The sequence below is a fragment of the Vulpes lagopus genome, chromosome 6 (assembly GCF_018345385.1).
Source record: "Vulpes lagopus strain Blue_001 chromosome 6, ASM1834538v1, whole genome shotgun sequence".
Lineage (NCBI taxonomy): Eukaryota > Metazoa > Chordata > Mammalia > Carnivora > Canidae > Vulpes > Vulpes lagopus.
The window spans coordinates 971,002-997,744 of NC_054829.1; the positions used below are offsets into that span (position 1 = coordinate 971,002).

General features: G+C 69.6%; 1 protein-coding gene across 3 annotated transcripts; it reads right to left on the reverse strand.

The window, feature by feature from the left end:
- Nucleotides 1–25,282, reverse strand: CEP170B (centrosomal protein 170B). 3 transcript variants are annotated; one of them, XM_041759047.1, is made up of 19 exons: nt 25,122–25,282; nt 22,354–22,485; nt 15,251–15,340; nt 13,715–13,793; nt 12,932–12,990; nt 11,764–11,902; nt 10,930–11,034; nt 10,298–10,780; nt 9,282–10,006; nt 9,033–9,203; nt 8,473–8,563; nt 6,594–8,294; nt 5,208–5,451; nt 3,274–3,433; nt 2,832–2,975; nt 2,606–2,694; nt 2,159–2,252; nt 2,005–2,056; nt 1–1,897 (listed from the first exon to the last, which is right to left on the reverse strand). In XM_041759047.1, exons 2-19 carry the CDS (start codon nt 22,456–22,458, stop codon nt 1,662–1,664), a joined length of 4,767 nt encoding a protein of 1,588 aa, XP_041614981.1. In that variant the 5' UTR covers nt 22,459–22,485; nt 25,122–25,282; the 3' UTR covers nt 1–1,661. The 3 variants fall into 3 exon arrangements, with proteins under 3 accessions (XP_041614981.1, XP_041614982.1, XP_041614983.1); XM_041759048.1 differs by lacking the exon at nt 25,122–25,282 and adding an exon at nt 23,682–24,412; XM_041759049.1 differs by lacking the exon at nt 25,122–25,282 and adding an exon at nt 16,938–17,070 and having other exon boundaries at nt 22,354–22,475.
- Between the last annotated feature and the right edge of the window lie 1,461 nt (nt 25,283–26,743).

The window sequence follows — 26,743 nt, forward strand, 5'->3', positions numbered from 1 at the left end:
TGTGATAGAATGATTTATTAGAACAAATTCCATGACAACTCATATAAAATAACCATTTTCTGAAAGACATCCATAAGACCACCCAGGACAAACATACGAAGTACCTCCAAGAAGCCAGACAAATAAGTTACCGATCCCGAGTCAAAGGCTGGAGGGGGAGGAACGGGAATTTGTGAATAAAAAAAAGTGTACAGCGATCACTGAGGGTGCGTGTGGATGAGAATGGCCACTGTTGGTCTCCAGGGGACAGGCTGGAGGGGACTGTGCGGGGCATGCAGGAGGCCTCCTCCGTGTGGACACAGCAGGCCCGGGGGGCGGGGTCCCGGCAGGAACCCCGTCCCCACTCACACACATACGTAAACATCACGGGGGCGGTGGGGGGACAGGACCCATGCACGCAACTCCAAGTCAGCTAAATGTAAACACGGACACACGCATCACCCGTGGCGGCCCGGACTCACACCCACTGGCCCCCGGGCCCCATCCCGCAATCGCCACTCACACAGGCGCCGGGCACGGTGCGGAGCGACCCCCGAGCGGCCGGGGTGGGCCAGCCCCGCCCCCACCTGCCCCAGCCCACGGGCTCTTTGGCTTAGAGGCCCCAGAAGCAGCCTCCTCTTGCCCCGGCCCCGGGGAGGCGTGCCCCGCCCACCCGGCATGTTCCCAGCTTAAAGAACCCTGAGAAGGCAAAACTGTCCCTGGGGGCCTCTCCCTGCCCTCCACCCCCCACGGGACCAGGAACACAGCAGCCTGCAGGGCTCAGAGCTGGCTGCAGGCACCCACGTAATGCCCACAGCGTCAGGGGGTACGGGGGCTGGGGGAGGGGTGCAGCCCAGGGAGCTGCCGGAAGCCTGGTTCCCAGCCCCTGCGGTCCAGTGCTCGCTGCCCCCCTCCAGCCTAAAGCCGCAGGAAGCCAAGTGCAGATGCCCCGCAGCCCTCGCTGGGAAGACCTGCCCCACGGTGTGGACGCGTGCCTGGGCGTGGGCGCGTGTCTGGCATGTGTGTGCCCGTGTGCACAGCCAGTGTGGCAGCAGCCTGCACACTCAGCAGGTTTGGCAATTGCATTGGCACCAAAGGCTTGAAGTACTGGGGTTCCGGCCCCAAACGTCTCCACGGGCCACAGCCCGGGCCCAGGTGGCAGAGGCCGCTGGAGGGCCCTGGCCAGGCGCACCGAGCCCTCGAGTCCTGGGGCTTCAGGGCCCCTCCCGGCTCCGTGTTTGGCACTGAATGACGCCCCCCACCCCTGGCCCAGCCCCTCTTCCCCTGCCTGGCCCGGGCCAGCACCCAGGGAGGGACAGGTGAGCACGCACCCCAGCGCGAGAGGCGGGAGGAGGGCCTTCCAGGCCCGGGGGCTGCTGCCGTGGCACAGACCAGCCTTTCCTTAAGAGCTACAGACAGAAATAACAGCAGTGGAGAGGACGCGGGGTACACACCTGTGACGCCAGCCCTCGGCAGTGGCCCCGACAGGGGCTGGGCCGTCCTGCTGGGGTGCTGGCCGGGAGCGAGGGAGGGAGTCTGGGCACGGAGGCCCTGCCCACGGGGTCCTGGCACGTGGCGGGTCTCTGTGGCGACCCGTCCGCAGCCGGGAGGGGCCGCAGCGGCCGACAGAGAGGCTGGAGGCGCCAGACCCGGGGCCACGGGGAGGCCGCCCCGGCCCGCGCCTAGATCAGGAACCTCTCTGCGTCGGGGAGGAAGTCGGGGAGGAAGGCGGGGTCCGGGAGGCCAGGGGACCCGCAGGTGCCCCGCTGCGGGAAGCTCCTCAGAGGCAGGGCCAAGGGGGGCGAGGACGGACTCTGGGCAGCCGGCCGGCCCTTCCCAAGCTGGGCCGAGCCCCCGGAGCCACGGTTCCCGGTCAGCAGGTCCAGGTTCCCGCTGGGGTCCACGATGGCGTTGATGACTGCGGGGGGTGCAGGGTCAGGCCGGCCGGCGGGTCCTGCCCTGCCTCCCACACCCACCCGGCCTCCCTCTGCGGGCGCCACGGCGAGCAGCACCGGCCATACCCACCTTCCAGCTGCTTCTGCACGCGTCTCAGTTCTTTCAGGATGGAGCTGATCTCCTGGAAGTGGGCGGGAGGGGGTGCATGGAGCAGGACCGCCACGGGACCCCCCCACTCCCTGCAGCCAGGAGGCTGTTTGGTGGCGGCGGGGGCGGCCCTCACCTTGTTGGACGTCTTCAGGATGGGCACCTCGTTCTCCGAGTTGATTCTGGCTTCTAGCTCCTCCCAGGCTCGCCCTGTGTTCTGAAAGAGGATCCTGCCACCGAGGGGGGCAGCAAACAGGACAGGGAGGTTGGAACCTACACAAGCGCACCCAGCCCGCTGCCCCCACCCCTCCCCATCCGTGCCCACGGGGGAACAGAGGCCCGGGGCAGGAGTGGGCTGGCCAGAAGCAGAGTCTCCCTCTCTGGGCCTGACGTGGGGAGTACTGGGGTCGTCCCGGGGGCTCTGGGGTGGGCGCAGGGGGGCCGGCTGCCAGGCCCAGGTGCGCGCGTGCGCATGAGCACCCCCTGGGCGGTCCTGGCTTTGGGCGCATGTTAGCGTCTGCGTCTGAGGGGAGGCTGGCGGGGCAGCTCCCACCGGCCTGCAGAGCCCGGGGGCCCCACGCACTTCATCTTCTCCGCGAGGTGCTCCGTGTTCTCCCGGATGGCGTGAGACAGCTGGGACACTGGGTTCAGCATCAGGTTGTCAAAGATCACCTGCAAGGACCAGGCGTTGGCGTGGCACCTGGGACCCCCCGGAAGGCCCTGCTCCCTGGTGCACCCCAACGCCCAGCCTGGAGGGCCCTGTGCGCGCAGCCAGGCCAGCTTTCTGCGGGGTAGGTGGGGTGACCTGCCTCCTCGCGGCTCCGGGGACGCATCTTGCTGGCGAGGGGGTCCTCACAGCGGTCGTTCATGTTCTGGTCCACATCTCGAGAGCTCAGGGAGCCAGGTGGCACCTTCTGGAAGTTGAGGCTGGCCTCGGGGATGCGTTGCACCAGCTGTAGACAGGGGCAGGGTGGTGTCAGCCCTCCTGGGGGCAGGGGGCATCCACCCACAGGGGCAGACCATGTCCCTCCCCTGCCGTGACAGTAGGGGGACTGAGCAGACTCGGGCCCCGGGATGCCCCTACCCCCAAACACAGGGGGTCCTGGATCCTGTGCTCTGGGGTGGCCGTGTGGGGAGCCGAGCACAGGACACACGGCCTCGGCGAGTGCCCCTGGCTGAGACTGCCTGTGCAAGGAGCTGCCTGAAGGCCGGGGGTGGGCCAGACCTCAGCAGGGTGGCGGCCGGGCTCACCTCCTCACGGGCAGAGATGGTCGAAGCAGGGGTGCTGGGCATGTTGCTGAGAGAGGGGCTGCGGGCGGGCCCCGGTGAGCCCAGCGAGTCACCGTCCCCAGCCACATCGTGGATCTCCCGGGCGAGGATGGCCACGTCCTTCACCAGCGTCTGGCTCAGCCTGCAGCCCGCAGGAAAGAAGGCAGGTCCTGTCGGGTCCCCCTGGGCCGAGGGCCCGTGTTGGGGAGGTCGGGGAGCAGCGGCCTGATGCATCCCTCCCCGGGCCAACCTCTCCTCGCAAGTGCAGGCAGGCGTCCTGCCCAGGAGGCAGGTGCTGGGTGAGGGTTAGGGGTCAGGGGTGTGCAGCCTCCAGCCTGACCCCAACTGCGCCCACCCGGCCACTGGCAATGCCAGACCTCACAGGGCCCCGAAGGGAGGCCCCAGGAAGAGTGGCAGGGGTGGGGCTGGGGCCAGGCAGGAAGGGCGGGCAGGCACAGAGGTCCCACAGCCAGCCTGTCCTGTGTCACCTGAGTCCTCGGCCCAGGCTGGGGTACCGGAGTCCCCTGTCACTGTGCACCACCACCTCCTTCACTCGACAGGGGTTACGAGCTCCACCTGGAAGCTTCCTCGGCACATGGATGCCTGCAGTTGCCCCAGCAACGGGGCCTCCGAGGCCCACAAGGCCCTGACCTCCGGCCTCCATCGTCCCAGCACTGCCCAGGGCGCCTCCCAGCCGGCCCTGAGGGCCTGTCCACCCTGAACGGCACCTGCACCCCTGCCTGGCACGGTCACTGCGCTCAGTCCCTCCCAGAAATGCCGAGCACGGCTGGAGACTGTTCCAGCCGCCCCCTACCCCCAGCATGGCTGACCTAGACCCCTCGAGATGGGGGTCCTCCAACTGCACCCACTCTCCCTACACTGAGAAACACAGAACACCCCTCAAACTCACAGTGATGCCACATGGGCGTGCACCCCTGCCTTAGTGCCAGCCCCTAGCCGGGCAGGATGCCCAAGCTTGCCCACTCGGGAAGCAGAGGCCCCGAGGCCCACAGGGGCCGCCCACCCCCGCCCCCGCACGCCCCTCACCTCTGAGGAGCCCACCTCGGCCGTCCGCCCCATCGTCAGCCGCTGCCCGCCCTCCATGTCCTGGGAGCCGCCATCCCTGGCCCCTCTCATGCCCCGCAGGCCCTTCCTGCTCAACCTTGAGCCACCGTGGCCTGTGTCCTCTCTGTGCCTGCATCCCCACGGGCCATTTGCCCAGGAACCACCTGCCTCTGGTCACCTCTTTCTAGGAGCTCAGCAGCCTCAGCACCAAACACCCACCGTTCACCCTAAAGCCCCGGACTCCTGCTCCTGCACGAGCCCCGCAGAGCCCAACCACCATGGCACTGAGCCCTGCTCAGCCAAACACTGCCCTCTAGTCCCACCGCCTCTGCACCAGCCTCCCAGCTCCTGGCCTGGAGCTGACCCAGGGAACGACCACGCGAGAGACATGATCTTTAACAAAAATAATACACTTCTCCCTCATACCAGAGGACCCGCACTCTTCTGAGATCTGCCTCCATCCACCTGCCCCCCCACCTGATATCCATCCACGCATCCGGGACCCATCCACCCACCCAGGATCCATCTACGCACCTGGTACCCATCTGCCCTCCTAGGACCCAACTGCTTACCTGGGACCCATCCGTCCACCCAGGATCTATCTACGCACCTGGTACCCATCCACGCACCCAGTACCCATCCACGCACCCGGGACCCCTCCACCCACCCAGTACCCATCCACGCACCCGGGACCCATCCGCTCACCCAGGATCCAAGCCCCCAATAACCGCATCCACCCCCCGACAAGCAGAGCTCAGGCGGACAGAGCCTCCAGCCCAGTCCCGGCCCAAGGGGCGCTCTGGCCCTAAGGGAGGCGCGGCCCGCTCAGCGGCTCCGCTTGCGCCGCTCACCTGGCGATCTCGGCGATCTCCGCCGTCTGCACGATAAAGCCGTAGGGGTCAGGGTCTTCCTCCTCGTCATCCGTGTCCCGGAGGCCAGGCGCCCGGGGTCGCACGCGGCCAGAGCCGCCAGCCCGCGGGGTCTGCGTGGCTGTAGAGGCATGGGAGCGTGTGTGTTTGGGGGAGCCGTGGTGGGAGCCGTACTCCTCCTCGGACGTGGACGTGCAATCCGAGCCCTGCTGCCGGCGGCGCGTGCCTGGGAGCGCGAATCGGTTCCAGAAGCAAGAACAGAACAGAGCGGCAGCTCAGCACCCCGTGGCAGCCCCGGGGTCCCAGGCAAGGGCCCAGCGCTGCGCAAAGCCACGCTGCCGGCGGCCCCCCACCCATGCCTAGAGGCCCTTTAGCTGAAGCGCCAGCAGCTGCAGAGCTCCAGGGCCTGGAGGCCACCAGCGGCCCAGAGGCGGGGGGCAGGGGCAGCCTGGCATTTCCATGGGCCTGGGGCTGGTCGGCCTGTGGGCAGAGGCCACGGGGACGGTCTGTACCCATCAGATGGGAGGTGGCAGGCGTGGTGGCAGGGCAGCGTTACACCCAGAGATGCCCCAAATCAGGGCAGCCCTCCCCACGTGGACCGGCCCCAGGCCTGGGTGGGACCTGAGGGTGGCTGAGCTCGGCCCCCGCAGCCCCCTCCCTTGCCCGCCTGCCCCTCGGACCCAGCTCCTCACCCACCCTGCTCTGGGGCCCCGCGGTTGCAGCAAACACACGCAGCCAAAAAAGCGGCGGAGGGGCAGCGGGCTCCCACCCAGCAGCGGTCCTCAGCCTGCCACCACCGTCCCCGCCCATCCCTGCCTCCAGCGGACCCTGCCCCTCAGCACTCGGCGCCCCTAGCAGACCCAGGAGGCAGGGGGGGCCCCACCCCGGCAGCCTCAGGAGCCCTGAGGAGCTGGGCCAGCAGAGCCTACGTTCAGCTCACTCGGGCGACCGGCCTGGCTGAGCGCACGTGCACACACACACACACACACACACACACACACACACACACGCAGCCCCCCGGGGCAGCAGCGAAGCACCGGCGGCCACAGCACTGTCCCTGCTGGCCACGCACGTGCACAGGCCACAGGCTGCACGGGGCCTCTGCCTGGGGGTGTGGGGGGTGGACACAGCCCTCCCCCGCCACGGCATCCCGCACGCCCTGGCAGGGCAGCCGAGGGCAGAGCACCCCAAGCGCGAGGCCTGGCGCGCAGCCGCGGAGCCCTCCATCCTGGCTCCCCGAGGATGGTCACATGCACACGGTTCGTGTGTGCGTCCGTGGAGACGGGCCCGCCTATGTAACGGGGAAGCTGCGCACCCTCCGCCCCGGCTGCCTGGGCCCGGGGCCACCCGCCTGCTCCCGGCACTCACTGGGTGACGAGTATCGGGCACTGCCCGGGCGCGCCCTGCTAAAGGGCTGGCGGGGGACCGCGGTGGCGCTGGCGGCCTTCTTGGCGGCGGCCCGAGCCTCGGCCATGACGGGCTTGCGGCCCGAGCAGTACAGCTCGACGCTGCGGCCGGAGAAGCCAGGCCGCGCGGGGGCCGCCTCGGAGTCGCTGGGCCCTGTGAAGGAGCCGGCCCGCTTCCGGGGCATGGCCAGGATGTCCAGGCGCGACAGCTTCTTGGCCTGCTCGGGGGCGGGCCGCCCCGCCGGCTCCGGGGTGGCTGGGGGGCCCCGCTCCCCGTCGGCAGCCTCCGTGTCCGAGGCCTCCCCCAGCCGGGCCCGTCTCAGCCGGGAGGCCCGCGTGGGCCGCGGGGTGGACAGGCTGTTGGAGCGGGTCAGCACCTGCTGGGCCTTCTGGGAGCCGGCGGGGCCGCGGCTCTGCTCCTCCCGGGCAGCTGGCGGTGGCGGCGGGGCGGCGGCTTTCCGCCGAGGGCCTGGCCTCCCCGCCCCAGCGGCCCCGGGGGCCTCGTGGTCAGAGGTGACCGCGTCGGCGCCAGGCGGGGGCGCCAGGCCACAGCCCCGATCGTCGTCAGGCCAGTCCGAGGAGCCCCGGGGCCCGGGGCCACGCCGCACGGCCAGGCGCCTCCCCGGCTCCGCACGGCCCACGTCGCTCGGGCCCAGCGGGCGCCGCTGCTTGTCCGAGAGCCGCTCACGGGCGCTGTTCAAGGCGACACCCCCCGGGTCCTGTGCCGCCTGCGGGGACGGCGGCTTGTCCCTCTGCGGTCCCGCGGGCTGCGGGCTGGTTGGGCTGGGCCCGTTCTTCCCGCTGAGCAGACTGACAGTGCTGGCCGTGTCCACGTCAGAGTCCCCGGACAGCGAGTCCTCCGGCGGCCTGGGGGCACTGGCCGTGGGGCCCTCTGCCTCCTCCGCGGATCTGGACAGCAGCCGGGCCTCCAGGGCGGCCAGGGCCGTCTCTGTCTCCTTCAGGATCAGGTGGGTGTCCTGGGGGTGCAGGTCCATGCGCGAGGCCCGGGCGGCAGCCAGGTCCTGCAGGAGGGGGTGGCTGGAGATGTGCGGCAGCTGGCCGTGCGCTGGGGGGCCGCCAGCCGGCTCCTTGCTGAAGCTGTCCTGCCGGACCAAGGCCAGGGCGGGGCTCTCGGGCTCCGGGGACCGCCCTGTCCGCAGCTGGATCACCATCCTCCCGCTGGTGCCGACGGAGAGGCTGTCCCTCGCCGGGGGGCTGGCCTGGGCCACCCGCCCCAGGCCCTCCACCTCCCCTGGAGCCACGGGTTTCCTGGGGAAGGCCGTCTCCCCGTTCTGGTCCCCAATGAAGAAAGAGGTGGGGGCTGGCTCTCCAGGGGCCCTCGGCGAGCGCCGGCCCTTTGTCCATGCCAGTCCCTCCTGGGGGCTCCGGCGTCTCTCCTCTTGCGGGCCCCCACCCCGCTCGGAGCCCCGCCCACCGTCCGACCCGCTGGCATCGCTGAGGCTGTCAGGCTCCAAGTCCTCCTGGCCCAAGAAGCAGCCGGCCTGCTCACTGCCTGGCTCCGGTGGCCCGGGGCCGCTCCTCCTGGTGGCCTCGGGGCCCCCAGGGCTGTCTGCGCGGTCGCTGGGTAGCTGTGGAAGCAGCCGTCGCTGGCGCACGGGCAGGGTCCCCTCGAGCTCTCCGGCTCTGCGCCCAGGGCTCTCCTCTGCAAAGACAAGGGCAGCCTGGTAGGGAGCGGTCGCTGGCTGCGGGCCCCGGGTGCCTACGGGACGCCTGGCCCTCCGCCAGACTCGGCCGGCACGCTCGCGCCTGCAGGTCCAGTAAAACGCCTGAGCCCACCCCCAGCCCCAGCCCCACCCCACCGCTGAGCCTGAACCACTCACCTGCCAGGCCTGGGTCCGAGTAGCTGTCGGCCAGGCTAGCCCAGCGGGACACCCACTTCTGACTCCCGGGAGAGCCCGGCACCGTGAGGCCCTGCAGAGCAAAGGGCAAGCGTGTGTCTCCCGCAGGGGGGGCAGGAGGCGCCCGGGCAGCCACAGCAGCTCGCCTGACACCTGGCCCTACCCATGCCATCTCTGTACCCGTGGCGCACTCCCCCATGGACGCAGCCAGGAAACCCCGATGCGCTCCTGCGTTTGCCCCCGACACAACTACCTAACCTGAGCCCAGTTCAGGGGCTCACAGGCCAGCCGCTGTGACTCAGCGCAGCCCTGCCTGTGGGTACACGGGACACACCCAGGGGCCCAGCCTGACTTGGGGCCTCTGGGCCCGCACTTGAGCCCTCCACGCAGGGGCCCCAGCCCACCTGCCAGGACACGCTACCCAGCAGGTTGGACCCAGCCTCCTCTGGGGCCTGGAATCCGACACAGGTGAGACCTCCGAGCTCACACAGGCCCCCATGCGGGGGCCCCCGCCCCTCCCCAGGCAGCGTCATCCCAGGTACCTGGAGCTCCCCCTGGGGGGCCATGCCCGCTGACCGGGAGGCAAACTCCTGCAGTAGGGCCATTCGCTGGGCTACCCCGTCGCCGGCCTCGTCTCTGTCCCCTCTGATGACGGGACGGAAGGTGGCGGAGGACACCCTGGAGAGCTCAGGAGACTCGAGTACCCCAAAGACCTGCCAAGAGGGATGGCCAGCCCCCGGGTCAGTGCCGGCCCACCCCCGGCCCGGCCCCCACCGCCCTGCCGTGCTGACCTGGTCGATCATCTGGCGGGCCTCCTCCACCTCCGGGTCCTGCACCTCTGTCTCGATGGTGTAGGTCCCTGCATCACTCAGGCTGTCGTCCTCGTCCTGTTTGCGCGCCTTGGTCAGCTGGGGGTCGGCGGGGGGTGGTGGTGGGGTCGCCGGGGCCACGGGGCTGGCCCCACGGGGTGTCTCGGGGGCCGGTGATGCTGGGGGTGCCTTGTCAGGGCCGGGCCGGGCGGCCGGGGAGCCCTCCCGCAGGCACTGCGCCATGAAGTCCTGGGCCAGACGGGAGCGGCGTCCCACACTGCCGAAGGGCCGCGCGGAGCCCCGGGGGGTGGGCGAGGGCCCCCCCAGCCGCTCCTCTGTCCTCTCCCGCTTGAGCGAGCTGGCCCGCTGTGGCCCTGAGCTGCCGCCCGTGCCCCGCGCCGGGGCAGGGACGCCCGAGCGGTCTTTGTCAGCCGGCCCGGGGCCTCGGCGCTTGTCGGCCTTGGGATCCCCGGGAGGGGTGTGCGTGAAGGACTGGGAGCGCTTCTTGCGCGGCGTGTCCTGGTCAAAGAACTCGATGACAAAGGCCTGCTGGTTGTGCAGCAGCTCCTGGGGATCTCGCTTCATTTGCCTCTGCAGCCGCACCTGCGCCCCGCCGCCCTCCGCAGGGACCCCGGCCGCCACCACCGCCGCCGCCTTGGCCGCGGGGTCCTCCGAGTCGCTCTGGGTGCCGTCCTCATGCTTGTGGCCTGGGGGTGGGGGAACGGCAACTCATCAGGCCGAGGGAAAGGATGCAGCGATCTGGGGGGTGGGGGGCTCTTCACCCCATGCCCAAGCTGTCACGTGTGGCTGGGGACACAGCGCCCATCCCACGGAAGCCACCACGTGTGGCCAAGATGAGCGAGGGGAACACGAGGGACTGCCCCGTCGCGGAGGCAGGTCTTCAGCAAGGAACCGCCAGCGGGCAAGCACTGAGGCCGGTGGGGACGCCCCGCGGCAGGTCCGGAGCCCCCCGCTGGGCCCGCCAGCCCGGCACTCACCCTTCAGGGTGCGGGTGTGGACCGGCAGGTCGCTCTTGGTGCTGTGACGGTCGTCGCCGGGGCCGGCCCGGCACAGCAGGCTCGGGTCATTCTGCACCAGCCAGTCGGCCACCTTGGTCTCCGCAGACACGGCCTCCGCAGGTGCGGCCTCCTTGCCGGGCGGCCGCCTCTGGCGCAGGGAGAACTTGGTCACGTGGTCCTTGATCTTCACCTTGCCGGGGCTGCAGTCGTCAAACTCGATGGTGAAGGAGGCGTGGCTCTGCACTACGGGGGCCGCCCCGCCCGGCTCCCCTTCCTTGGTGGGCGCCTCCTGCGCCGGCCCCTCGGGGGGCCGTGGCGGCGGCGGCGGGGCCTCCTTCGTGGGGATCTCAAAGTAACTGGGCTCCCGCCTGAATGAGTAGCTCTGAGGCTCCACCGAGGCCCGGAAGCCCCCCATCGTCGCGGGGAGCTCCCCGTCCTGCTGCGCCAGCTCCTTGGGCCGCTCTGGGGGGAGGGAGGAACATGTCCTTGGGGGCCCCCAGGTGGCAACGCCCGCCCACCCGCCCCGCCAGGACTGTCCGCTCGGTCTCCCCCAGAGCGGGCATTTCCAGGCCAGGCCGCCTTCAGGAGCTCTAGCGACCTCTGGGACCCACCTGCGTAGGGCTCCTCCTGGCGCCGCTCCTCGGGCGGGGTGCCACCATCATCTTCTCCCCACCAGGAGGGCTGCCCGTACAGGGGGGTGCGGTAGGCCGCTGCCTCTGCACAAGGAGAGCGTTTGACCCTGGGTCGCTGTGGCCCCAACGCAGACCAGGAGGGGAGACCCGGGGCTGGGGAAGCCCTGGGTCCTGGAGGGGCCCTGGCCTCACCTCCCACCTCAGCCCAGGCCCCCCTGCCCCAGGGCTCCAGCCTCATCACCCTGAGGCCCGTTTCCACATCTGTGGCGAGCGACCACTGTGAGTCTGTGACCCTCGCTGTCCCCAGCCCCGCCCAGGCCTCCCTGTGGAGGAGGCGCACCTGGGGCAGACAGTCCTCAGCAGCCCCATCCTGAGGCAGGCGACCCCCCAGCCCTGCCTGAGCCCTCTGCCCCCAGAGCCCGCCTGCCAGAAGGACAGGAGGACAGCAGAGTCCACAGCCAGGGCGGGTCCCTTTCCAGGGTCTGTAAACGACTCAACTCACAGAGGGACGACCCTGAAGCCTGGGCCCCCCGCAGGCTGACCGGACCACACGGGTCCCAGGGGTGCAGTGCGCACAGGTGGGTGTGTCTTGGGTGCGGAGGTGTGGGGTGCATGGGTGCCTGAGCTCACCCAAGGGCAGCTTTGTGCTGTGCCCGCCGGGATGTCATGAGCCCAGGAGGCTGGCGGGTGGAGGGGCTGTGCTGGGAGGGGAGCATGACCCAGATGAGGCAGGTCGCGGGGAGCCGCAGGGAGGCCCGTGGGGGGCAGGCCCGTGTGCACCTCCCTCCCAGGCCCCATGCCATGCCGCCCTACCTGTTCCTGGCCTCCGGTCCCCCCTCTCTGGCCTGGGACCCAAGGACTCGCAGTACGGGGGGTGCTGGGGCAGCGCTTCGCCCTTCCTGGGTGCCGGGCCCTTGATGCTCACCTGCAGCTGGCTGGTATACTTCTCGTGCTGTGGGCAGCGAGGCAGGGGTGAGGGCAGGGCCCACTCCAGGAGGACACCCAGGGCAGCCTGCCTCCCTCTTGGTCCAGAGACGGCCTGCACTGCCCCTCACGCCAGGAGGTCTCCTTCATGACTCCCGTGGAGGTGACATCCTGAGGCTCAAAGCCAGGGGTGCTTGCCCCAGCCTGGGGTGGGGGGTCCTCAGAACACAAAGCTTCCAGGAAGGAGCCTGGAGTGGGCAGCAGCTATTGAAGGTGGTTCATAACCCCCACTCAGGAGACACAGGGGTGGGGACAGGCCCCAGGCCATGGGGTCAGCAGCTCAGGGGCCACGAGAGGCGGGCAGCAGTGGTCTATGTGGGCACACCGTGTAGGTCTGTGCGTGTGCCTGTGTGTGCACACGTGTGAGGGCGTGTGCGTGCAGCGGCCCCACCTGGCTGAGCTCTGCAGCTGTCAGGGCCAGGGTCACACTGGCCCTGCGACTCTGGGCAGGCCGTCCACACTGCCCGTGCTGCCCACAGCTCGGGGCCAAGGCTAGTCTCCCCCACGCAGGGTTCCACGCAGGGTTCCTGGGCAAAGCTCTGGGCAGTGGCCCCAGGTCGATGCTCCATGACTCCCACCAAACGAGCCAGAGCGGACCATGGCCTCCCACCATGGCCCCCGACCCAGGTCCCTCAAGCCCCAACGGGGAGTACCCGAAGGCACTCATCACCCAGGAGTCCCCCCAGGGCTGTCCCCAGAGGCTTCCCCTCCTGCCCGTTCCCGGCTACCACCTGTGATAGCCTCGCCGCGGTCCTCCCCGCCCCCAGCCAGGTACCGCAGGCTCCTCTCCACGCCCGCCAGCCGCGACGGCCGGGGAGGGCGGGGAGCGACCATCTTCCCCACCTGCTAGACCGGGCCATCCTGCAGGACAGGCCGGGCCAGGCTGACTCATGGCACCACAGCCAGGCCGAGGCAGCCAAGAGATATGGGAGCGCCGGGCGGGGCGGGGCGGCGGGGTGCGGGGCCGCGAGGCCCTGGGCTGAGTGCGGGCACTGACCCTGAGCGCCTCCTCGGGGACCCGGTGCTGCACACGCTCCAGTACGTACATGTTGGAATGTGACAGCGAGTTAAGGCGAACCCGGAGCAGAAGAGCCAGGACGGTCTTTGGACGGGGGCATGGGGTCACGTGGGGCGGGCCTTCTCCGCAGGGAGAGACCAGACAGCTCCCGATCGGGTCAGACGGAGAGGGGAGGCCCGGGGGGACCGCGCTGCCCCCCACACCCCCCTGTGCACCTAGCGTGTGTCCACACTGCACCTGCTCGGACAAGCAGCACACACGCGCATGAATGTGCCCTTTAGCCCCTCACCGCAAGGGCAGGACAGGGCAGGGCAGGCAGGGGATGTGCCGGGAGCCAGGCGGGGCCCCAGCTCCCACCCCAAACCACCCCTCAGCCCTGGCCTCCCCAGGTTCTAGGCGTTGGGGGGGCTTCAGATGGTGGCTGGGCCCACAAGTGGCAGCCGAGGCAGGCAGAGAAGAGGACACGCTCCTGCCATGCGTGTGGGGGCCCAGGGGAAGCATGCTCCTTGGGGCGGAGGCACAGAATGCCACATCCGGGCAGCCCCCAGGTCACTGGGGACCCTGGGTCCCAGGGAGGGCTCACTTTTCCTGAAGTCCTGTGTGAGCTCAGACCAGGAGGCAGGAAGCAGGTGCCTGTGATGGGGGGCTTCTGTCGGGGGAACAGGGGCTGGAGCCCCGCCTGGGGTCATGCCCGCTACCCTCTCACACCGGCGGGCCCCTGCTGCGCCCACTGAGGCCCCCACCACTGCCAGGAAAGGATATCGTAGCCGAATCGGATGACGTCATGGAGCTTCAGCGTGATGTACTTCTGGTCCGGGATGCGCACATCATTCACGAACGTCTGGGGGGGAGACGGGTGAGAGGGCCAGGCCAGCAGCGGGCAGGGCAACGGCTCTGGGGTCCCCCTCCCTCCAAGCTGCTCTGGGCCAGGCACTGTCCCTCTGATGCACGTGCACCCAGCCTCACACCCTGAAGGGACCACAGGAAGGACAGGCAGCCGCTGAAGGACTGGACTCGCCCAGCACTCCAGGACCCTGGGGTGGCAGTGGCCCTGCGGCAGGGCTGGCTGGGCTAGGTGATGCCCGCTCCCCAGAGATCCTCTTCCCTGCACCAGGGGCTCTAACTGGCCACCGACACCACGCTGTGGCCAGATGTGTGAGCGCCCAACACGCCGGAGGCCTCTGCGGCAGCCCGGGTGACAGCGGGAAGACAGATGTGGCTCAGGCAGGGCCACTGTGCCAGAGTTTGGCGGAAGAAACCAGAAGCGTGGAGGACTGGGGACAGGACAGAGGAGGGTCCCGGGAGCCGAGCAGGAGGTGGGTGCGCAGGGCGGCGTCCCGGGCCAGGGCCGTGGTGTGCAGGGATGGGCAACACGGGCACTCACTGCCCCCGCAGCCCCACTCAGGTCGGGCTACTGCATCTGACAGGAGGGCCCACAGAGGAGGTGCTGGGGGGACAGATGCCGCCCGGAGGCCCCGAGTGGAGGCAGCTCGGGATGGAGACGGCAGGTGGCCCAAGCTGGGCGGGACAGGGCAGCAGGCAGACCCGAGCACGGCCACACTGGACCCCCCTGCTCAGGGGTCCCGCATCCCCCAGGACAGGGTATCCCAGTCCGCAGGAGGCGCGCCTCCCCTGCACACCCTAGGGCCCTCCCCCCAGAACAACCCTGCCCTGCGGGAAGCCCTCCCAAGGAGGCCATGGGGCCACTGCACCTGAAGGTGGCTTCCCCACCTGAGCACGAGATCCGGGAGGAGGCCAGGTGGGGACAGAGCAGAGGGATGCGGTCCCCGAGGGGAAAGGACCAGAGCAGGTGGGCAGAGCTGCAGGGGGAGCCGAGAGGGGGGAGGCCAGCACAGGGAGGAGGTCACGAGGAGGGGCGGGGCCAAGGCGGGGGAGTAGGTCATGATGTGGGGGGCAGGGTAGGGGAAGAAGCTGGGGTGAGGAACACAGGCGGGGCTACTATGGGGGGCAGGGTGTTCTGAAGGGGGACACCACGAAGGGAGGGCGGGGCCCGCAGGAGAGGGAGGGAGACAGAAAGGTCGTGAGAGGGGCGGGGCCAGCAAGGGGCGGGGCCTGGGGCGGGGTCCTGGAGGGGGCGGGGCCGGCACGCGGAATGGAGATGTGGTGGAGGGGGCGGGGCCAGCAAGGGGCGGGTCCAGGAGAGGGTGGAGCCAGCAAGGGGCGGGGCCCTGAAGGGGCGGGGCCGGCACAGAGAATAGAGACGTGGAGCGGGCGGGGCCCTGAAGGGGGTGGGGCCAGCACAGGGGGCGGGGCAGCACCAGCACCTCTGGCACTCACCCCATTCAAGCTTCCCAGGTCCTTCACCCAGTGCTCGTCCCTGTCCTGGTCGTAGTTGATGACGGCATGCTGCTTGTCCACGCTGCGGGACTGGGGACACACAGACGGCCGTCAGCTGGCCTTCCTGGCGAGGTGAGGCCCAGGAGGCGGAGGAGCCCCCCACAGGAGCCCCCCACAGGAGCCCCCTCCTCCACCGCCCGGCAATGCCAACACTGGCCACCCGGGCCTGGGAGCCCGCAGCGCCCAGCCCGCGCCCCCACACCCGGACAGCCCACCCAGGCTTGACTGCACCAGCTGTCTCAGCCGCTGGAACAGGCCACAGGGACTTGCTGAGATGCCAAGGGCAGGTGCTCCTGCCCCACTGCCACCCAAGCCCCTCCTCTTCTGTGCAGCCCTCTGTGGCACCCGTGGGCCAGATCCCTGGGTCAGCCGGGGCAGGCCTGAGAACCTCTGCTCATCTGGGACATGCTGCTCACTCCCAAGGGCGGGTGGGGGCAGGCAGAGACCACGGGGGGCTGGAGAGGCTGGGGGCTCAGGGAGAGGCCCCCCCACTCCTGGGCAGCCCCTCAGGGGCACAGCCTCTCCAAGCGATGGCCACACACATGCAGGATGGGTCTCAGACCCTACAGCTATGTGCCTGCATGCACAGGGCTCACACATGTCCTAAGCACACCCTGCCGCCCACGTGCAAGCGTGCGCGCACACGTGCTAGTGCGCACAGATAAGAGCTGAACACTTCCAACTTTCCCTGGCCACCAGACCTCCCAGGACGGCTCCCAGGACGCACCCCGCCCCCTCAGTCAGGAGAAGAGCACACGCAAGTCCCCACCACACCTCTCCACTGCCAGGCTCGTGGTGCAGAGGCAGGGACGGGCTCATGGGGTCACACTGTTTGCTCAGGCATGGCCAGCGCAGCCACGAGGCCCGCGGTCTTGGCACAGAGCACAGCACCACTGCCCACCCCACATCCACTCTGCTGGAGGCCCTGGGCATCCCTGGGTGGCCCCTGCATCCCTCTTCCGCCACCTAAGGAGACACAGGCCTGGGGACCAGGCCCTGGAGAGGCCAGCAGAAATGGCCAACCTAGATCCAGACCTGCCAAGATGACAGTATGGGACCCTGTGGTCCTGCCAGACAGGGCCTCCACAGGACACCCAGACCTACCTCCAGGTCACATGCATGGGGACAGGGCTGCACACCAGCTCTCCACGGCGAGGGACAGGATGGCCCCTAACCCGCGAGAGGGTGGCCCAACACCTGAGTCCCTGCATCACCATACCACCAGGGCTCTCAGTTCTCACAGCTGTGTGCCCAGACCCTCCCTCCCCCAGGCAGCCAGCCCTCCACACAGCACTCTTGCTCCCTGGTTTCCAGGGGAGGCCCCAGCACCCTCCCAAGGCCTAGACACCCCTAGGGCACAGCAAGGTTGCAGTGGGTGTGAGCACAGGCTGTGGCCTAGCCCTGCCCCGCCCCGGGTCACTCAGCTTGGCCGATGTGCCAGGTGCCCTGGAGGGCAGCCCGCAGCTGGCAGGGCTTGTAGGGGCTGTGGCCCTCAGCCCAAGCAGTAGGCAACATGCTCCAGCCCTGCCTGCACTCCCCAGGTGGCCAGCTGGGCCCACAGGGATGCTGCCGCAGTGGGGGAGCTGGGGGAGTGGCACGAGGAGGGAATGGGACGCAGGACCCATACCTCATCCTGCGTGGACCTTCAGTCCTCTGGAAGGAAGCAGAGGTGCAGGGGCGATCCAGTGGGTAGAGCGGTCAGTGGGGCCAGCCGGAGCCTCCCTGACACAGAGGCCACCCCTGGGCCATGTGCCCCAGTGCTGCCCAAGGGAGCCAGGGAAGCACGGGTCAGCAGCACAGCCCGCTGCAAGCATCTGCCCTACGAAGCCCCCAGGATAGCCTGGTGGGGGTCCTGGTGCCAACTCATCTGCTCCCACAGCAGTGGGTATCTGACCCGTGTCCAACCGTGAGACCTACTGCCTCTCCCCCCAGACCTCACCTCTGCCCCCATCCCGAACTCCTCACCCAAAGCTGGCGCTCACGGTCAGACAGCTCCTGGCCACTCCAGCCACAGCCTCTTGCCTGGATGCCAGGCACCCCCTCCTCCATCAGACTCCCCTGCCTGTGCCAGGTGTGGCTCCACCCAGTGCTCACCTACCCCCAAAGGGTGACCCTGTACGGCAGGCCCACCACCTGGCACAGGTGGGGGTGGGGGTGCAGGGCTTGCTGGGGCCCCCGGCATCCCTTACCTGGGCCTCGGTCTCCTGGCTGCAGTGGGGTTGGCAAGAACCAGCAGCCACGTGGGGGAGCCTGAGCCCTCGGGCTCGTCTCCCCCCAAGCCAGTGAACCACCCCTCTGGGCGCCCTTGTGAGTCCGCGACCGCGACTCCTACAGTCCAGCCCGGCAGCTGAGAGAACTGGTGAGGGCTCTGGGGTTCTGCACCCTTTCTCGAGAACAGCCCAGCTACCCACCTCAGCCTTGTCTGAGGGCGGGCCCTGGCCTCCTTGCCACCAGGTATCAGCGCTCGGGGGTGCTGCAGGCCTGGGAAGGGGTGGCCACGGGGCTCTTGCCAGCTCCACACCAGCACGCGGGGTGACACAGGCTGGCCCAAGGCGGCCCGGGCGGGCAGCAGGAGGGCGCGCCATCCCTCAGGCTCGGACGCCACCTCTGCCAACGAGTAACCCCCTCCAGGGGCCTCCGGGCTGACCTCCCAGGCTGAACAATTCTCTTCTCTCCCCAAGCCTCAGACCTCCAGCCCCTGGACACACCCTAGCACCTTCTGGGCAGCTCAATCCTGGCCAGGCCAAACCAGACCCCCCTCCCCGCCCCCCTGGCCCTGCAGCCTTCCCCTAGGAATGCCAGCAGCCGAGCGTCCGGCTGCTGCCACACAGCCCCTTGCCCCAGGCACCCACCAGCCCCTCTCCGCAACATATCACCCCCTGCGGCCCCCTTTCTCCCATCCTCCCAGCCCTCGGTCCAGCCCATCGTTCCTCTGCAGAAACTTCTGAGGCCCCCGGCCAGCCCGGGAGGAAAGGCTGGCCTCGTCCATGAGCCACAGGCCCGGAGGCCTCTCCAGACCTCCTCCCTGCCCTGCCCTGTCCTCTGGCCAGACCTCCCTGTGGGCTCTGGAGATGCCATGCCCATTCTTGGACCTGGGTCCTTTGCCCAGGACTGCCACCCTCCCTGTGCCCACCTTCCCACCCGCCTCACCACCCTTCCCTGCCTTCTGGCTCCTTGGACCCTGCAGTGCCCCCCAACATTTGCACCCAGAGCCTGGACTGCCCCATCTAGTCCCCAGGCCTACCCTCCACCCACAGCTGGGGCTCCAGCACCAGGCACGTCTCCTGCAAAGCTCCCTCCCAGGCTGCAGGTAGCACCAGGCCCGGTGGGGAACAGGCAGAGGGGCCCAGCTCCAGAAGCCACCCTCCCAGGGCCGGGCCCCGAGCCAGCAGCCGGCCCCAGATCCACACCTCGGAGGCCGCGCAGCCCAGCACAGAAGGCAGAGCAGCCCCTTGTCCTGGATCAGAGACTTAACGGGACACAAACCAGGGGACGCCCGGTGGTTCAGCGGGTGAGCGTCTGCCTCAGCCCAGGGCGTGATCCTGGCTCCTGGGATCGAGTCCCACATCGGGCTCCTGTGGGAAACCTGCTTCCCCCTCTGCCTGGGTGTCTGCCTCTCTCTTTCTGTCTCTCGTGAATAAATAAATAAAATCTTAAAAAAAAAAAAAACAGGATACAAACCAGGCCCTGCAGAAAGCAGCTGTGCCACGCGTGATGGGAAATACTGTGAAACAGGCTAATAAAAGGGCCCTGAGAAGCTCCCAACATAGATTTTTGGGAAAAGGTCTAATTGTTTCCAAAAGGTCTAAATGTTTCCAAACTTTATGTGTCCCTGTGTGGAAATTGGGCCCTGCCCGGAACAGCCTGATCCTGGCAGCGGCCAGAACCCGGGGCTCTGGGCACAGCCTCCTGCCAGCGCACCCCAACATCGCCCTGGCGGGGCTGCGAGCGCCCAGGGCACTCCCCGCCTGCCCTCTCGGGGTGGGGGTCTCCAGACGGAGCCCGGCTGCCATACGCTCCTACGGGGCGAACTGGGCAGTCGCAGGGCAGGCATCTGTGCACAAGCACACAATGGCACGCGGGCGCACACACACATGCACAGGCACCCGCCGTGCCCCTGAGTGCCGCCCCCCCAGGGCAAGACCCACGGCAGGCGGCCTCGGCTCTGCACCCGGCAGACCTGGGCCTGCACCCACGTGCACGTGCAGCGTCCAGCACCCCGGCGGGGCACCAGCTCGGGGCCAGGCTGGCACTGCACGGGATACGGTGGCTGCTGGAGAGTGTGGGGGGCATGGGGCCAGGCTGGCCAGCTCTGCCTCCAGGATGCCCCCCACACTCCCTCTGCCCCCTGAGGTCCAAGCCACAGCCCCTCTTGCCTAATTCGTGGCATGGGCCCCCTGGACAGGCCTCTGCTCCCCGGCCTCAACCCTGCGGGCCCCCCAGGCCCCTTGTTCTCCTGAGTGTCCAATCGGCCCCTCGTCCCCCATCCCATTCCCAGCACCACCTCCTTCACCTTCTCCCCGGGGAATCATCAGGTCCCTGCTCACATGTGTGTGGTCGGCCCCACCCCTGGCGAGGTGACCCCGGGGGCAGGGTCTCTGCGTGGCCCTCCCGGTGGCAGGACAGTGCGGTGCTCCATCACAACTGCTGCGTGACAACACGGGTATGAAGCACGGACCCCGCAGAGGGGAGGCCCGGGCCCTCCGGGAGCACGAGGCAGGGAGGGGGTGAGGAGGAGCGGGCTGGTGAGGACGCGCAGGGGAGGGCGCCGGGCAGAGGGGCTGCGATGACGCAGCTGTAGGACGAGGCCGGGATCCACTGGCGTGTGTCCCCGACCCGGGGTGTAGCAGCAGCGCCACCAGGGGATGCCCAAGCACAGGTAAGGGAGAGGGAAAGTCAGGCCTCGTCCGTGGACCGCTGGCGGGGACCCTGCTGCAGAGGCAGGGGCTGATGGGTTTTGCTCGGTAGCACAGAGCTTGGGCACAGGGAGCTGGAGGCTGGGGACAGGACAGGCGAGGACACCGTGTGAGCCACCTGAGCAGATGTGGAATCCAAGGCAAGGGTGTGACAGGACCTCCAGGAGACGCAGGGGGGGACTGCCCAGTACGCTCAGGGCCCAGAGGGGGAGGCTGCAGGGGCTGGACAGCACCCTGGTGCTCGCTCTACACCCGCACGATCTCCTGGGGCCTCAGTTTCCCCAACTGCTGGAGGACAGCCAGGGCAGGAACACGGGTGCAGCCGAGCCAAGGGCTGCCCCGCATGAAGGGCTGAGAAGCCCCTGCTGCTCCTGCTCCGCTCAAGGCTCCACCACCGACGAACCAGAACCAGGAACTGGACCCAAACTCGCTGAGCGCCCTGACCCCTGCCTCCCGAGCCAGAGGCCTCTCCACCGGCACCTGCGAAGGGCGGCAAGCAGAGTGAGGGCCTGGTGCGGGGGGCAGAGCAGGAAGGGCAGGACGGGGCGGGAAGACCACGCACGCTGGGCCCCGGGCACCCACAGCGTTCCAGGATCTGCGGGCCCCTGTCAAGTGCCGCCTCCTCCAAGAGGTCCTCCTGGCCACCCTAGGGAGACCGGAGAAGCCATCAACATGCCTCACAGCCACAGCACCTTGCCAGGGGTCAGGGACCCAGCACACTTTCAGATCTGCTTCCAATGGCAGAGAACGGGGGTCATGTTACACGACACCATGAGGGAGCAGCTGGCCGCATCCAGGCCTCACCTGGGCCGCTCGGGGGGCCAGGGGTGCACCCCGCAGCCTGCACCTGCTCCGTGTGGACCGTGTGCTCTGGGGGCTCTTCATATTTGTAAACGGTCTTTAATAAATCAAGACTACTTCATGCCAGGCGACAACGGAAGAGGAAGAGGGACGTTTTGACGGCGTGAAGAAGTCTGACTGGCGCCACCCGCCTGCCGTTCCCCTGTCCTCAGGCCACTGCTTCCCAGAACCGGCAAACCTGAGTGGTGGCCAAGGAGGTGCCCAACAGGCCTCAGAGATACACCCCGGGCTTCACAGAGACACCTGCCCGTCCCCGGACAGTCCCTGACGCGGCCTCTCCAGCGTCCAACGGCGGGAAGAGAAATAAGGGGACAGGTTGTGCCAAGCCACAGACACCAGGCGGCCCAGCAAGCAGACAGATGCGGGGGCTTGGCCGGTCTAGTCAACCAAGTCTGAGGACCTTTGCAGAGAAGCCAGGGGATCCAGACAGGGACAGCCTCGCCCTCAGGAGAGGGAGACAGACGACATCTGCCATCTGCGTGTGAGGGGCCCGAGCCCCCCGTCTGCAGCCCGAGCCCCTCGTGTCCTAGGAGTGGGCAGTAGCAGCCCGGCTGGCACAGGGAACCAGGGCCTGAGCGAGGCCTCACCCTGCACCCAGGACACGTGTCTCCTTCTGGGGGTCCCATAATGGGGGGCGTGAGCGTGGGGGCAGGGGCCAGGGCTGCAGGAGGCCCGGCTGGATCACCCCCATGGGGAACAGCGCAAAGGACGGCTGAACTAAGGGGAACCCTGTAGGGTCAGTCCACCTCCCCTCCGTCCTCGTTCCCAAACAGCCAGACCCAGACTCTGAGACCAGGGCTTGAAGGTCCTGCTTGCCAAGTGCACGGGGTGCTGGCGCCACCACCCTTTTCTACCTGGGTGCCTCAAGGGGCGCCAGCCTCCCCTCGGACAGCTCTGACGGCCAGAGTGGGCCTCACGGTTCCCCAGTCTGCCATGGCCCAGGGGGGCCCCAGACAACAAAACCACAGATAGGTCCACTTTCCAGCACCTTCCAAAGGTGGGTCCCCGACGCCCTGAGAACCTGACAGAAGCCTGAACAACCTCCGACACGCGGAGGCGGGACTGGTCTGTGAGCACACACGCAGGCCTGCACTCGCCCCCCGTGGGTCCCAGGCGAGGCGGAGGCCCAGGCGGAGGCCCAGGCGGAGGCGCGCAGCACTAGGCTGCCTCCGGGGCTCTCAGCAGGCTCCTGCAGCAGGGAGGACGGGCGCTGTCCTGCCCTGGGCCCGCCCCTGCCTTCTCTGCCCCAGAGATGCTCACACTCACCTGCAGCATGAGCTCACACTCATCACGCCCCACGAAGATGAGCTCTCGCGGGAGCCGGTGGCGGGTGCCGCTGCTGCTCACCAGGAACCAGGAGGTGACACTCATCTTGGCGCTGGCAAGGCCCGTCTGGCCCTGAGGGGAAGGAGGCGTCAGAGCAGGCTTCCCTTCCTGGGTCCCAGCCCCTGGACGCGAAAGGCCCAGCGCAGATCCGCCCCCTGACGTCCAAGCACCCCCGTGGCAGCCACTGGAGACGCTGGGCCCAGCCGCACGAGGCCACCGCCCTCCCTGGAGTGCGCCTGCCCCTGTGGATGCCTTCCCCAGCTAAGTTCTCCTGGCCCTCCCTTGTGCTCTGTCCCCCCAACCCAGGTACCCGGCGTTGAGTCCATGAGGCACGGCCACACTGTCCACGTGTGGAGCCGCACACGTCCTCATGACCCAACCAAGAACAGCTCTCGAGTGGGACTCGCCATGGCCCATCAGGGTCCCCACAATGCCAGGTGTACAGGGCCTGACCCTGCCCTGGACACAAACTCTGAATCAGAGGACCTATTTCCCCCACCAGACGCTCTGGGGTGGGCCCGGCAGGAGGACCAGGGGGTGGGGGGACAGCTGAAGACAGGAACTCTGAGCTGTCAATACAGCGATCGTTTACAGGAGACCCAACACTCCCGCGTGGCCACCGTGGCCATCCCGCAGGGGTCCCCAGGCCAGGACAGCACCAGGTAACGGGGGCATCAGGCTCCGGGGCATCAGTGAAGGAGAGGTAGGAGGGGCTGGATATGGTCAAGATGGGCAGGCAAGCGCCATGGTAGCTGGCGAGGCACGGTGGGGGCAATCTGAGTGACAGCAAGGGCCCATGCCACCCCGACACCAGGCTCTGGGGCAGCCAGCCTGCCCACGCTCTCACATAGGCGCCCCGCTCACCCAGGGCAGAGCTGTGTGGCTCCAGCAGCACAGGTGCAAGGGCACCAAACATGCACATGCTCACAGGACACACGTGTGCACAGGGCCTCCATGCGTACCCAGAGCACTGCCCACAAGAGTCCTGGCCACTCTTCTCTGCACAAACACACACACACACACACAGGATAGATCCCACCCCGAGCACTGCCTGTGTGCCAAGGGGTGCCCTGGGCTCTGAGCCCCCAGTGACCTGCATCACCCGCCTTCCCGCCAGCTGGGGAGGCAGACAGCAAAGGTGAGAGGCTCTGAGAAGGTGTGAGTGTCCCAGAGGAAAAATGAAGCAGTGGGTGTGGGGGGATGGGACGGGGTGGGGGGGGGGTGTCTGGGAAGGCTCCTGGGGAAGGCATCATCTGAGCAATGCCCACCAGGAGCGGGAGCAGGAGAGGAAGCAGATGGATGGAAGCGGGCTTGTCAACATCTGGGGACTGCTGCAAGCAGAGGAAGTCACCGGTGCAGATGTGGGGGGGTCACAAGGCTCGGGGAGTCCTGGGCGTGTGCTGGAGCCAAAGGGTAGTTCCAGGACCTGCCTCATCTCCGGGAGGCTCAGCACAAAATGAAAACGTGGCCGCCTCGCCTATAAGTCATGAACAACTTCAAAGACGCCGGGCACGGAGCACTGGGCAGAGCACATGGTGCAAGGGCGTGGGTGGGTGCGGTGGCCAGCCGGGGAGGTCCTGGGGTCACAATGGACTCCGAGGACAGGGCACAGAGGGAGGTCAGACGATGAGGGAGAGAAGTGACAGCGGGAGCAGTGGGGGGATCCCCAGTCCCTGCGGTACCGCGCCCAGAGGCCCAGCCCCAGCCCCCTCCCGGGCGGGCGGTGGGCGAGGCCACCACCAGGACGCGGTCCATGAAGGTCCAAGTGCCCGCGGAGCCCTCAGCACACCCACAGGGCACCTGGGGCAAGCAGGTGGGAACACCAGGAAAGCCCCGCCCCGGCGCCCCAGGACAGCGCGGCCGGAACCCCCTCCCCGGAGCCCCAGGCGCGGCCTGAGTCCACCCGGAGCGCGGGGCCCTGGAGGCCGAGGGGGTGGGGACCTGCCCCCCCCCCCCCCCGCAGGGCTCCGGAGGCCTCCGCAGCCCCAACCTCCTCCAAGGCCCCTCCTCCCGGCGGTGGGGGAGGGGAGGCCTGGGCCCGGCTCGGGCCCCATCAGCGCTTCCCAGCCCCCACCCCCCTCCGTCACCTGCCACCCCCCACGGGCCGCGACCCCACCCGGCGGAGGGCGCCGCCTTGCAGCTTGCGGAGGCCCAGGCCCGAGCCGGCTCTGCGCGCTGCCAGGGCCGGGCCCGCCGCCACCAGCAGCCCTTCCCGAGCGGCTCGGCCGCGAGCTGGGCTGTTCCCACCGCCTGGGCCGGCGCTGCCAGGGGAAGCTGCGACGCCCCAAGCTGCCCCCGCGCGCCCCGGCCCGAGGGAGGGGGAGCGGGAGGGGGGAGCCGCGGGGCGGATGGGGCAGGGCCGGCGGCGGGGGCACCGCAGCGGAGGCCGGGCCCGGCCGAGCCGGGAGGCAGGGGCGGCGGCGACAGGGCGGCGGGAGGCCGCGGGGGGCCGCGGGGCGGGGGCGCCCTCTGGATCCGCCGGCGCCCGGCCTGCGCCCCCCCGCGGGCCGCCAACCCGCGCCCCGGCCCCTCCCGGCGGCGGGGACCCTCCCGGCCAGGTGCGCCGCGGCCCACGTCTTTGTCCGGCCGCGACGGCCCGCGCCCCGCCCGCCCCCCGCGCGGCCCCGCAGGCGCAGGTGCGGGCGCAGGAGGCCCCGGCGGGCGCGGGGCGCGGGGCGCGGGGCGCGGGGCGCGGGGCGCGCTCTTACCTGCGGCTCGCCCGGCCCGGCGCGGCCCCGCTCGGCCCGGCCCCGGCCCCGGCCCTCCCGCCCGCCGGCCGAGCGCTGGGCGGGGCCGCCGCCTAGGACATGCCCGGCGCGGCCAGCACGCTCGCGGCAGCCCCGGCCGAGCCCACGGCGAGCGGCGGCCCCGGCCTGGCGCGCGGGTCCCTGACGTCTGCGGGCGCCCGCCCCGCCCCGCCCCGCCCCGCGCCGCCCCGCGCCGCCCCGCCCCGCCCCGCCCCGCCCCGCCCCGCGCCCCGCCCCCGGAAGCCAGGTTAGGGCGCGCCCCGCCGCCAGGTGCACGCCGCCCGGGTCGGGGTCCCTCCGCGCCGGAGCCCCCGCCCCGCCCCCAGGCCCCCTCGCCGTCGGGGTCTGGGTCCCCCGGCCCGCCCCCCCATGCTAGCTCCCTCCCCGCGGGAGCCCCCTCCCGCCTGGCCGCCCCCGCCCTCCCCCCACACCTCCCTGGCTGTCGGGTCGGGGTCGCCCCCCATACTGGCTCCCACCCCGCCCGAGCCGCCTCCCCCCGTCCCCTCCCCCCATCCCGTCCCCCCCGTCCCCTCCCCCATCCCGTCCCCCCCCGTCCCCTCCCCCCATCCCGTCCCCCCCCCCCCCGTCCCCTCCCGGCCTCGCCCCGCCAGGGCCTCGGCTGGGGGACCCGCCCCCGCTTGCGGGGACGAACCTAGAACCTAGGTCCGGGAGCTGCCCCCGCGCCCTGGCCCTGGGCCTGCGGGTTATCGCTTAACCGGACTCGGACTCGGGAGCCTTCCCCAGCCCCTAACCTTGAGCCCCGCCCGCCCGAGTGAGGGGGAGCTTGGGGTAAGGGGGGAGTCCCAGAGGCCCGGGGTGGGGGGCGAGGGGCGAGGGGCGGGGTGGGGCGGGACCCGCGGTGCTCACCCCTCCCGGGGTTAGGGCTCGGGGACCGGGACTGGGAGGGGGAGGGACTAAGCTGGGGCGGGGGCAGCGTGGGTGACGCCTGGCGGAGCGATGCCTCCCAGGTGTGGGGAAGGCCTGGCCCAGGGCCGGGTGCGCAGTGGAGGGAAGGCCTGGGAGCCGCTGAGCCTGGCAGCCCGAGGCCCCCTGTGCCAGCTCGGGCAGCCGGGCCCCCGTGGGAGCGGGCTTGAGGGGGCGGGCGGGCAGGCCCGGGGAGGGACCTGCAGGGGGGATCAAGACGCTTGGACTCCATCCCAAGGACAACGTGGCGCCGCAGGAGGGTTTGATGCCAGCCAAGACCTGCCCCGACCAGGGTATTAGAGAGCTCTGGGTGCCCGGGAGAGGGGGCGGGGGCGGGGAGGGTCAGGTATCCAGCCAGACGCCCTGGGCTGGACAAGGTGGAGACTGAGGAGAGGGAAGAGGTTGGCCTGGGCATTCCCGGCTTGCCCCCCTACACCCTGCCCTGAGCTCCCGACTACACTAGTGGCCCCATCCCCCACCGGGCTTCCGGGTGAGTTTGGCCTCCAGCCCAGAGGTTGGGGAATTTCCCCAACTACCTGCTGGACGCAGACCAAGCCTCTCCCTGAGGCCCCAGCCCTTGCCCAGTGGCCCTTTCCTACCCTGTCAGGGCTCTGGGGCCAGCCCTCACCCAGAGCTTCACCCACCTTGGTAAATGGCCC

Excerpts from the sequence above, each read along its gene's own strand:
- CEP170B (XM_041759047.1), bottom strand. The coding sequence starts at position 22,458 with ATGAGTGTCACCTCCTGGTTCCTGGTGAGCAGCAGCGGCACCCGCCAC. Across the intron at positions 10,781-10,929 it reads CCAGGAGGAGCCCTACGCAG|AGCGGCCCAAGGAGCTGGCG; the intron begins GTGGGTCCCAGA and ends CCCTCCCCCCAG. Across the intron at positions 10,007-10,297 it reads CCACACCCGCACCCTGAAGG|GCCACAAGCATGAGGACGGC; the intron begins GTGAGTGCCGGG and ends CCCCACCCCCAG.